This window comes from Oncorhynchus masou, chromosome 6 (assembly GCF_036934945.1).
Source record: "Oncorhynchus masou masou isolate Uvic2021 chromosome 6, UVic_Omas_1.1, whole genome shotgun sequence".
NCBI lineage: Eukaryota > Metazoa > Chordata > Actinopteri > Salmoniformes > Salmonidae > Oncorhynchus > Oncorhynchus masou.
Window position 1 is genome coordinate 45899389 of NC_088217.1, and position 12257 is coordinate 45911645.

General features: G+C 42.0%; 1 protein-coding gene across 1 annotated transcript; it reads right to left on the reverse strand.

Moving 5' to 3' along the window:
- Nucleotides 1–362: 362 nt before the first annotated feature.
- On the reverse strand, nucleotides 363–4140 carry LOC135542132 (protein snail homolog Sna-like). Its single transcript, XM_064968821.1, has 3 exons — nucleotides 3646–4140; nucleotides 2540–3052; nucleotides 363–1795 (listed from the first exon to the last, which is right to left on the reverse strand). The coding sequence occupies exons 1-3, from the start codon at nucleotides 3719–3721 to the stop codon at nucleotides 1608–1610; spliced, it is 777 nt and encodes a 258-aa protein (XP_064824893.1). The 5' UTR covers nucleotides 3722–4140; the 3' UTR covers nucleotides 363–1607.
- Nucleotides 4141–12257: the final 8117 nt, after the last annotated feature.

Consider the following 12257-nt stretch of genomic DNA (forward strand, 5'->3'; position numbering starts at 1 on the left):
AGACCTGGAACAAGTTTAAATCAGATGAATGTTGGCCAACAAATCTACTCTCCCTTTCGCACGCACACACACACACTGTTTGCACAGTGGCTGCAGGAGGCGGTGGCAGGTGGAGAGATGGAGACATTGAGCCGGTGTACGCAGTAGTCCTTGTCCATCACTCAGTGTGTTCACCTGCACACCTGCCTCCCACTAAACGTCACAATGGGATATTCAAACTGCTCATTCACTCCCAACAGACTACATTTCCAGTTGTTGAAAGAGAGCCCTATTCCAATTAACAGTCTCCAACCAAACATGCATATACGGTTGTTGTATTAAGTAGTGCTAGACTTTCCAAAAAGAAAAAGGTAAAACAATACTTTTTAGAAACATAAATTATTTTATTGAATGCAAATCAATCAGCTATGAAATAATTGAAATAGAAGTGAAAAACACAAAAACAGTAAAAAATAAGACTACATACAATCTGGACACCACACTGCAAACCATAAAAGGTTTAGGAAATGTAAAATTCACCTCTTTTACAGCCAGGGCTGTGAAACCGTGCCTCTATGACGTAAACATTTTAGACAAGGCATTTGGTCCCCTCCTTCCCCACAGTTCTGACTGTTTGATGCATAATGGTAAAACTACTAGCTGAGGCAAGAAGGCACATCTTTGGTTTAGAAAGAATACATTTCACAAAACAAGTTTATATCTTACAAAAATGGCATGGGAAAGACTGTTCTCTCCATCATTGTAGAGAACGATGGCAATAATTAACACTGTGGTAACCTGGAGTGCATGGTTTAGATTATCATTCAGGAGTTAAAACGACATTGAAAGCTGAGAGCTTCCATAAGGAATAACAACAGAAACAAATGGCTTTATCCTGTCTTTGAAACACATCAGATTACATCTGGGCTTGATGTAGTCAAAGTAAAAGCTTAAGACGCACCCACTAGAGACATGCACACAAAGGGACCAACGGACCCCATCCTCTTTGTGATGATGACATACTTCCTCTTTCTGGGGGAGGTGGAAGTCACCTGTTATCAGCCCAGTGAAGGTCAGGGCCAGAGCACCTGTTAGCACCTTGTCTATCTACACCACTCTACCAGGGACAGCTGTGTGTGTGTGTGTGTGTCATGCTGAGAGATGTATCTCACACACGCAACCCTACCTCTCTCAGCAGCTGTGTCTAGGCCACGATGATCCTGAACTTGTCTGGCCAGGACAAAGGCCGGGATAGACAAAAACAATGGCACCACTAACCCTCATGAATCCACTACTGTATATGAGGAAAAAACTAAGTTGGGACCGGGAGAATGGCAGGAGTACAGAGTTACTTACAGTCCAAAACATCTACCAGACTTGAAATGGGAGGAGTTTGAAAAATGTTCTTCTTCTTCTTCTTTAAATGAGATTGAAACAGATGGCTGTGAAAGATCCATCCAAAGAGATATGAGTCAGGGTCAACTTCCTCTTCTACCAGTTAACGGTGAGTTCATGGTCTCTGTTGGCAGATTGGCTCAGGCTCCTCTGGTCTTGCTGGTGATATGAGTCTGTAGACTCTCCTACCGCCCTGAGGTCTCTGTGGGGAAAACTCCATGGCCCCTTCCTGCTCATGCTGTGGAAGAGGTGGAGCAGCTGACTGCGCTGTGTTTCTGGAGGAGGGACATGCGGCTGAAGGTACGGGAACACACGCCACACTGGTACTTCTTCACCTCAGCGTGGGTCTGCAGGTGCGCCCGCAGGTTGGAGCGGTCGGCGAAGGCACGGTTACAGTGTTGGCAGGAGAACGGCCGCTCACCTGAGAAGGAGGAGATGGTTGGAGGAGCATTGGATTGAGATGCATGATGTTTCAGGGTGGCAGGTAGTCTAGTGGTTAGAGCGTTGGGCCAGTAACCCGAAAGGTTGCTGGATTGAATCACCGAGCTGACAAGGTAAAAAGCTGTCGTTCTGCCCCCTGAACAATAACACACTGCTCCCCAGTAGGCCGTCATTGTAAATCAAGAATTTGTTCTTAACTGACTTGCCAAGTTAAATAAAGGAACACATTTAAAAATTGTAAGCCTGTGTATGAGACAGGTTCTGTGAACCTTCTGTGAACACAGCTACATCAATTTGGCTGTCTCGGAGCTCACCAGAGGGGTTAATTAACACCTCAGTGAATACAGCTCATTTAAAGGGTAATATGAATCTGGTGTCAGGATCAGGACCACACTTGAATTAACATGATTAAATCAGTGCCAAATTAGATTACTACTTTCAAGTTGCTGCTGGTAGTAAGTGGGCTGTTTGAAAGCTGAAAGATTCCTTATGTTCTTTGTCCCCTTCATCACAATGTTATCATGCATTCTGTTGTCTCACAGAGTAGCCAATGATAAGATAATTCTCAGGGAGTCATTGTTACAGTGTGGTAGAACACAATGAGTGGTCAATACAAAGCCCTTTGGGCTTGTTGGTCAAACTGCAGGTGTTGATCTAATTAACTGAATAATTGCCCCTTCCTTCTACCAAAGTAATATCCAATGGAAAGTGTAGGAGTTCTTACCTGTGTGTGTGCGAATGTGGCCGCGCAGCAGCCAGGGCCTGGAGAAGGCTTTCCCGCAGGTGGGGCAGACACAGGGTAGTGTGTGCGAGCGGATATGCATCTTCAGCGCCCCCAGGCTGGTGTACTCTTTAGGGCAGTGCTTGCAGAAGAAGGCTGGCCTTGCTGCAGTGACTGGGGCCACTCTCTCGTCCTCGGTCAGGGCCCCATGGCTCTTGATGCCTGTGCGTTTGGGGCGCTGGGGGGGGTGGTAGGTGTCTGTAGGCTCGGGGCTGGGTGGGTCAGAGGTGCGCCCCTCATCCTCCTCCCCACTGCTACTGGCACTGCTGCTGAGGCTGGATGGGGAGCTGAGGTCCAGGGGACCGGGGGTGGGAGAGGCATCAGTGGGGGATGTGGGGACGTAGAGGGCTGGAAGGAAGCTCACGTCCCATACCAGTCCTGTTGTGTAACAGGTGGCAGCTAAGTTATTGTCCCCTGCTGGAAGCTCAGCTAGTGGGTACCTCTCCAGTGAGGTGGCTGAGGGATGAGGAAGAGTGTTAGGTTATAGAGATACATTTACAGCACAGCTGACAGATACGGAGACGTTTTCATCATGGACATATAATTAATGTAACTGGAACACGACATAATGAATAGATAACATGACGTTTGGATAGGCCATATATTTTCAACTTGTAAAGCAACAACTGCCTGTCAGGTTTCTCTGTGATATCTTTATAAAATTCCAGAGCATTTTACACCAGAAACATTAGAGATTAAACCAAGCTGAGATTTCATGGGCCATTTCCTCCCACGTATTCACATGGGGTAGAAAAAAATGTATTGCAGCTCTGTGCAGTTTAGGGGGAACTACCTTTTTTTTTTTTTTTTTTTTTAACAACGAGCCTACTTGGAAAAAAATCGAATATGATTTGTACAGGTTGCCAACGTGGAGACAGTTTATGTTTGGGCAACACAAGTAAAAGTGGATCAAGTAAAACATATCCCCAGAGGTTTATTGTAAGGAAGAATAGAGAATAGAGAAAACAGATGGTTACCTATTCTGTAATGTTTTATGTATTTATGTAATGCATTCTACTTCATACAAATAATAAAGTAAAGCTACTCACCATTTTGACACTCCAGTTCACTATAGTTGGGTTTTTTATTGGCGAAATACTTTTTGACCAAGAAAGACCGAGGCATTTTTCCACTTTGCGAAATATGTTCGTAAAAATATCCACCAGTCACGGGTTCAAACGTTGGAAATAGACAGACGTCTACGACTTAGACCCACATGAGAATAGCGGTATATAAAGAATAATATATCGTTGAAACTTATAGTCTACCCGTTTGTCTCAACCTGCTCAACTGTGGACCACTGTGTGACTGTCTAAATAACGGACTGTCTCCAAAATGCTGCTCTGTCCTCTGCTGAAATACTATGACGCCCTGAGGGCACACCCCACCTCCGCATGAGCGCAGGATGAGACCACTCGCTTACCCATTCCTAAACAAAAACATGTCCCACAAAGCGTTCACCCGGCCTTGATCGCATTGACCTGCAGATAACACACATCACGCAATAGTATTGGCTATTCCAATTATGCAAATTAAACACTCGTGGATGAACACGTTGCCCTATTTGCTCCCGAATGGCGCAGTGGTGTAAGGCACTGCATCTCAGTGCTAGAGGCGTCACTACAGACCCTGGTTCGATCCCGTGCTGTATCACACCCGGTTGTGATCGTTCTTAACTGACTTGCCAGGTTAAATAAAATTACATTTTTTTTAATTGAACCTTCTATGGAGACTTGCGCAACCTTGTCATATCACTATACAGACAAGCATTATTGTCTTATTCGACTTCAAGACAATAATGCTTATTCTTTAAGAAGTCAGTATGCCTAAAACAATAGAATGATGGTTTGGTGTGTGCCGATTCTATCAATGCTAGCCTACATAGGCGCTATAGGCCAGGTCACAAGGGTGCGACTGGCCTTTCTAATGGTTTTGTTCAGCATTTTCAACATGCAACATTTGGATAACAGACTCCTTATTCAGATACGAAAATTGTTTTAGTATTGTGTGAATACTAACACATGGCAAGAATGCATTATGTCAAGAAAATACACCCGATTTACCGGTACCAGTGCCTCATTTGCTGCTGGTAGTTTCATGACGCCACCTTTTGGGTGGAAATGGTATCTGAAGCAAGTTCAATATCAGCAGGCTTCAGTTAGACAAGTTCACAGACCTGCTGTTTTCAACTCTCTAGAGACAGCAGGAGCGGGAGAGATACTCTGAATGATCGGCTATGAAAAGCCAACTGACATTTACTCCTGAGGTGCTGACATGTTGCACCCTTGACAACCACTGTGATTATTATTATTTGACCCTGCTGGTCATCTATGAACATTTGAACATCTTGGCCTTGTTCTGTTATAATCTCCACCCAGCACAGCCAAAAGTTGACTGGCCACACCTCATAGCCTGGTTCCTCTCTAGGTTCTGTCCTTTCTAGGGAGTTTTTCCTAGCCACCGTGCTTCTACACCTGCATTGCTTGCTGTTTGGGGTTTTAGGCTGGGTTTCTGTAAAGCACTTTGAGATATCAGCTGATGTAAGAAGGTCTTTATAAATAGATTTGATGTCCTACATCTGCATTGAGCTTGCAGGTGTTTCAAAAAACAAGTGTTTCAGCCTAGCTCAGTGCTTTCTGTTGGGGCAGCCAGTGTAAATTACAGAGCCTAAGGGTTGGTAATGTTCTCTAGTTGCACCATGATTGGCTCAGTGCTCTGTCACTCATGGGGACAATACGTCACTGCAAAATCTACAGGGAGAGCTCGAAAATATAAGCCCCTTGGGTGCTGCCATAGACTTACATTAGAAGTGCCCATCCAAGAAAGCTCAAGGACATTGGCCACAGATAAAAGGATGTCAAATCACATTATCTAACGTAGCTTTGATTGAACTGATCCTGACAACACCATACTTTCAAAATCTTAGCTACCAAGAGCTAGAACGCCTACCTGAAGCTCCTTGACATCATATTTCAATCTTGATTTTTCCGAGTTCGCAGTTGTCTTGAAAGCAGCATAAAATCCAGAGAATGCCAGACTTCGACGACAAAGTTTAATGACAAAATGTGTCCACAAGAAGGACCGCCGCGCCATCTTCCTGTTCTAGTGAGCACAGCACAACAAGGTGAGTCCAAAAATGTATTGTATGCGGCTGCATAAATGATGTAATATGCCAGGGAGATATTATTACTTTTTTAGCTACAGTATACATAAGTGTTTGTTGTGTAGTAAGATGTTAGTAGCCCATGTGCCTCACCTTAACAATTTGGTGCCTTTCCCTCTCATAGCTTATAGCCTGTTTTAGATAAATGTAGTTGTCAAATATTAGAAGAGCTTTCATTGTCTGCTTATATGCCCATTTTATTTATCCTATGGTTCTGACTTGGTGTACAGGGAGAATACTGTAAGAATGACCCATGTTCTGAATTCTGTCACTGTACATGTCAAAAGTGTAAAATGAAACAAAGCCAGAACCCATACCGCCATTTCTTGTGGCTCAGATCAGTGACAAAATGTTGTGTTGTGTACAGATGATCTTAGTTTGAGGTTAGGGTTAGGCATATGGTTAGCAATGAGGTTAAAGTTAGGGTTAGGTTTAAAATCAGATTTTAAGAATTGAAATTGTAGAAATAGGCTTTTGCCATAATTATGACTTTGTGGCTGTGGTTTAAGATACTTAAGTAAAAATACTTTAAAGTACTATTTAAGTAGTTTTGGGGGTTCTGTACTTTACACGTTTTTTTTGGACAACTTTGTTTTACCTCACTACATTCCTAAAGAAAATAATTTACTTTTTACTCCATACATTGTCCCTGACACCAAAAAGTACTCGTTAGATTTGGAATGCTTAGCAAGACAGGAAAAGGGTCCAATGGACTCATTAAACACACATGCTTCATTTGTAAATTATGTCTGAGTGTTGGAATGTGCCCCTGGCTTTCTGTAAGTAAATAAAACATACAATAAAATGGTGCTGTCTTTGAAATGATTTGTACATTTAACTTTTGATACCTAAGTATATTTAAAACCAAATACTTTTAGACATTTACTCAAGTAGTATTTTACTGGGTGACTCACTTTTACTTGAGTCATTTTCTATTAATAAGGTGTCTTTACTTTTACTCAAGTTTGACAATTGGATACTTTTTCCACCACTGGTGGTCAGTAGTGTCAACCCCCTCCACCGCGGATGCGGAATGCCGAATTCAAAAGATACAATTTCCCTAACAGAAGGATTTTGGTGGGGATTTTATTATTACCATTTATTTATTATGCCTTAAGCGGAGCTTGGGGGGGGGGAGGGGACCTCAAGCGGATATTTTTTATTATTATTATGTCCAACTCATGAGGCCCCTTGATGATGTAAGACCTGAGGCAATTGCCTCTTCTGCTGCCAGTGTGTGTGTGTGTGTGTGTAGTATAGAGGCAAATGGAGTATAGAGGAGTGTGTGGGGTATAGAGGCAAGGAGAACGGTCATCAAGGAGAACGGTGGCTACTTTGAATATTCTCAAATATAAAATATATTTGTTTAACACTTTTTTGGTTACTACATGATTCCATATGTGTTATTTCATAGTTTTGATGTCTTCACTATTATTCTAAAAATGTAGAAAATATTTTTTTTTAAATAAAGAGAAACCCTTGAATGAATAGGTGTGTCCAAACTTTTGACTGGTACTGTATGTTTCAGTAAGATTGGATTTTTAGCATTTCTGGCAATGTTATCAACTGTACTGTAGGGATGGAACGAAAGTCGCAAAAAATTGAGATTGTGATGGCAGCTGCAGAGGTATTTGGGTGTGTGAGACTTGATGTCAAAAGAGTTGCAGGGTGTGTTAAGTGGTGGTGTCCCATTCTTTCAGGTTGTTGGCCTGAGGTAGGACTAAATAGTGGAGTGGGGTGGTGTAACTTGTAGTGTTAAATGGTAGGATATTTGTTTATTTATCTTTTTTTTTCAAGCAAAGTATAAGGGAGTTATACTCCAGTCTAGTAGATGGCGGTAATGCAACATTTATTGGATGCCAACCGCCGTTAAACTCATCGAATAATTAAGATGGGCGGGGGAAGAGGTGGTGCTACGGTTACTGCGATCCATTTCTAAAGAAACAGTTGCAAAGACCAGCCAGGGAATCAAGAACCGATGCAGATCTTTTGGAGAAAAAAATAGTGCAGTTGCAGTTCTAAACCGATGCCTCGTCAAAGGGAAATGTATTGATCAAGGAATCGGTTATAAAATCCTAATTCAAACGACATTTTGGGGTAAACATAAAATTAATGTCCTACCCAAACAGAAATATTCTCCGAATAAAGGTAAACTACGTTTTATTTGCCTCTAGTCTATTTCTATTTAGCTTTAACCTGTCGTATTTGATTCGGCATGTATCCAAATCGGTCCCTTATCAATACAGCTTGCGTAAGTTGTTTACAGGTCTGCTGCAAACTGTTTTGTATTTTTGTATTGTCCGTATAAATAGCTTATAGAGCCCAGCCCTAACATTCATTCACAAGAGGCATCTTTTTTTTTTATCCCGTATTTTCTATTGCTGACCTACTGCTGGCTGTCATTACAGGCGCCTCCAATTCATATCAGACTGAGTTTGTCACCTTCACCACACCAGTACGCTTTCATATCCAGTTATTCATTTCAACGTTATTTCTCTGTTGATATAAAGCTAACGTTCAGGTTTTATTTTGTAGTCATCGTGAAATTGTCTCGTTTAGTCTTGCAGTGGTACCCCAACCTTGTTCTCTGCTCAAGCTGTTTAGGTTTTGAATAGTGACGCCAGTTGCTTACACATGCGACGCTTTCGGGGATGTCGTTTTGATTTTGGAAGCCACTCCCATAGACCACATCTGAACATCAAGTTCATAGGTAGAACGCCTGAACATCACATGGGTCGTTCCATTTCATTTCAGCAAGCCATGACACTCACCATCTCGGATTGTTCTGAAATAGTTTTGGTAGTTAGAAACATAAGATACGCGTTCAAGCAACATTATTTTGTTGAAAGACCATTTGAACTCTAAGAAATTAAGCTAATTGATTGAACCCAAATTGGCAATTTCAATGTATAGGATTCATATAATATTCAATAAATATAGTACTCAACATCCGATTTGTACCAAATATCTTAAATGATTAAGAAGTGAGGAATCCAAAGAAATTGTCAAAAGCCACTGGCGTTCCCCCCATAAATGAGTGTGAAAGTACCAGGTTTTGGCCAGTAGATGCCGCTGTTCCTGTTTCTGCCACATACCTTTATCAATTCTGCTGGTCTCTTGTGTTTATCAAATGGATTACACCATTTACTTTGCAACTTTGGGTAGAAAGCCAATAGCTTTTGCTCATACTACTTGTCAAACAGTGAACTGATACCGTATACTGTCCATACAGTGGGCTTGGTGTGAGAATTTTTTTGGGGGGAGGGGGGGTCAATGGTTTATGACAATTTATTTTGAATCCATTGTTAAGAAGCGGTTTGGTCCAAATCAGATGTTGGGTACTATATTTATTGAATATACAAATCCCAAAACTAATGGCTAATTTGAGTGCAATCAATTATCTTAATTTCTCAGAGTTCAAATTATCATTCAGCAAAAGGTTGCAGGAATGCTTATCTGTTTCTAACTACAGAAACAATTTCAGACTAATCACAGATGGTGGGTGTCCTTCTTTCTTGTGCTTTTTGCAGTGGAATGCCTTGCTCAAGGGAACATTGACAGATTTTTCACCTTGTTGGCTCTGGAATTAGAACCAACGACCTAACCTCGAGCCTAATACCACACTGGACTCTGCAGCCATGGTCCTCGTGCCACTAGATCTGCTCGCTTATTATCTATCCCAAAACTGTTCTCATAAGCTGAATGTGGGACCTTGTGCATGATAAGCCCCAGTCACATTGATCAAGGTTTACCATAAGAAACCATGCTTTCTCTGCTTGGTGTGGAGGGGGATTCCCTGCATGCATGAAAAAAAGTGTTACATTCGGAGACCGACAATTATAGCCATTTGCCAACAAACAGCAATATCAGAAAAAGAACACCTGAAAATTGTGTCCTATAATTTTATTAAAGCTGAAAGAATCTCCACTATATTTGTAGGATTCTATGGGGATGCTACTATACTGTTGCAGAGTATAGACTGGCCCCTCCCCAATAAGTTTAATAGCAGATGGACTCTGACAATGGAGCTCTGCAGGGGGTACTGATTATTTATGTCCTGTATATTCATAAAGGGCTCATTGGCCAATCAATGACTGCCATGGTCAGTTGACCTGAGGTTGCATTAATTACCATGGGCCAGTATGGATGTGTGGGGTCTAGACATCACTCCTAATTCATCACTGGGGGGGTTGTTTTCAAAAGAGGATGCGAAATTATAAGAAGAGAATGTTCTTATAGCAGGTTTGAGTTATAGGAACCAGACTTGATTTTTTTTCTAATCTCTCTCAACCAGGTCTTTGTGAGAAGTATTTCCACAACCAAAGCCTCTGCTGCTACGTCTGAGCCTCCTGCCAAATACCGGAAAGGACAAGAGAGAGAACACAGCTAACGACCTCACAACACCAAATCATAACCAATTCTGAGACCCAGAATCTAAGGTAACACTTTGAACAGAACCCAGTCATGTTCCGAAGGCTTACCAGTCTGTTTTTTGGACGAGATGAGGACATCCCTACATACCATAGGACATCCAAGCCTGCGGAAATGCTTGAGGAAGGGTGGTTTCTGGTCAACCATCAAGGTCTGTTTCTCACAAGAAGTAGTGGTTGGACTGTACATAGTAGGGATCGGTTTGCTCTGCTGGACATAATATGGGTAACCCTAGCTCTCTTGTTCCTTTACAGAAGCTATCAATGAAGTGAGCTCAGTGGAGGAGCCGGTGGTGGAGTGTGCCAATACATCTATCTACAGATGTCCCTCCAACCTAACTGTCACTGGGGAGAGTGAACCCATCTCAGAAACTGACGTCAGGTGAGAGAAACAGACTGTTGTGTGTTTGACACAGGAAGTTGTCAAAAGCATTTTACAATATCAATGTTCTACCACTGATTCCACATTTTGATTGTCCGCTTGTTTGTGAACAATTGTGGGTGTGCATTTGTAGGCTTACAATTGTGTCTTTCTCTGCAGCATGTCAGAACCAGAGCTCCCAGTCCAAAGAAGCGCCACCAGCCCCAGCCGAATCATTCGTGAGTCAGTGTCCATGGCTGGACAGCTGGCTAAGGTGACGCAGGTTGCCCGTGTCCAGAGGGCTCAGACCCGGGTGGACCGCCGCCACCTCACACGTAGCTGCATCCAGCGGCAGAACAGCGTCTGCCTGAGAGCTCAGCGCCACTCTTCCCGCACAACCTACCTCCAACAGCCAGGACACCGCAACTTCAGCCACTGAACACCCAACAGCAGTTTTAACACAAGAACAACAGGAACCTTCAATCTGCTCACACACACACACACACACACACACGTACCATAAATTGATTGACAACTTGCTTCAGCACAGTGAAATACAGTCATAACTAGTGTAGATTCAGCTATTCCCCCAAATGAATCCTAATCTACTCCATTTGATACAAAACACTAGGCTTGTTAGTCAGAATTGTAACCTGTTCACTGGCAGCTAAAATTACTTTTGAACCTGCACTATATACTGTATGACAAGAGATGGTAAACTCCATATCAAATGAGATACGTTTGTAGGCTTGATAGTGTGTGGCCAGAGAAAACCACTGTCAGTAGCTAGGTTTCCATCCAAATGGCAACAAATGTAAATGTGAATATTCTAAAAACCGCATAAAAACAATATGCACATTTTCTCACCAGAGATGTTTCCATCAAATTGACTTGTTGCAGATACGTCTGTGCCTGATGACATAGTGCACATAAAGATACCTTTTGCGGTTCAATTTCCATGTACCAAATAAAAAAATACAAATTAAATGGTTTCCATCGCATTTAACTCTGCTGATGGTTTTCTCACGAAAGATATTACGATATATGCGCAGAACTCAGATTGCGGGCTTTTGGCTAGAGCGCTTGAGGACAACAGATCGAGATTATTTTTATTTTTAAAACGTTAGACAAGCATCGATCATCATGTCACCAGAATAAGATCCTCGATATTTATCGGAAAGGAGCATCAAGCTCATCACCTTGCACTTTCACCAGCCTGTGAAGTTCATCACAATTTATTTCATCTGTAGCCTAATAAACTGTCGTAGTGGGAGGACCACACAACATGTCATAGCGTGATATGACGGTTAGTCTTTTATCAATATTTAAGCATAAAAGCATTTCCACTGACATTTCTTGCCTACTTAATTTTACCGACACAAAAAGATACCATCTTGTCTGGCGTATTTTGTTTAGTCAACATTTGGAAAGTTTACCATCGGGCCTGTCATGACATTTTTTAACCGACAAACATTTTACTCGCATAAAAAGTTTGGATGGAAACCTGGCTAGTGACACGGACATTTCTGTGCAAAGCCCATGCAAAAAAAATATCTAACATATGTTGAGGGAAATTAAAAGGTATTGTATCATTATATGTACAGGATGTATTTTGTCAGATTGTCATTTGGGGGTTAAAACATTTCATATAGCAATAAAAACAATGATGACCTACCTACATGATTGCACCATTGTTCCTTTAAGCGA

What these genes read in the sequence shown, in the direction of transcription:
- LOC135542132 (XM_064968821.1), bottom strand. Translation starts at nt 3,721, where the DNA reads ATGCCTCGGTCTTTCTTGGTCAAAAAGTATTTCGCCAATAAAAAACCC. An exon ending in TGAACTGGAGTGTCAAAATG is followed by an intron (nt 3,053 to 3,645) that starts GTGAGTAGCTTT and finishes CTCATCCCTCAG; the next exon opens with CCACCTCACTGGAGAGGTAC. An exon ending in CCACATTCGCACACACACAG is followed by an intron (nt 1,796 to 2,539) that starts GTAAGAACTCCT and finishes CCTCCTTCTCAG; the next exon opens with GTGAGCGGCCGTTCTCCTGC.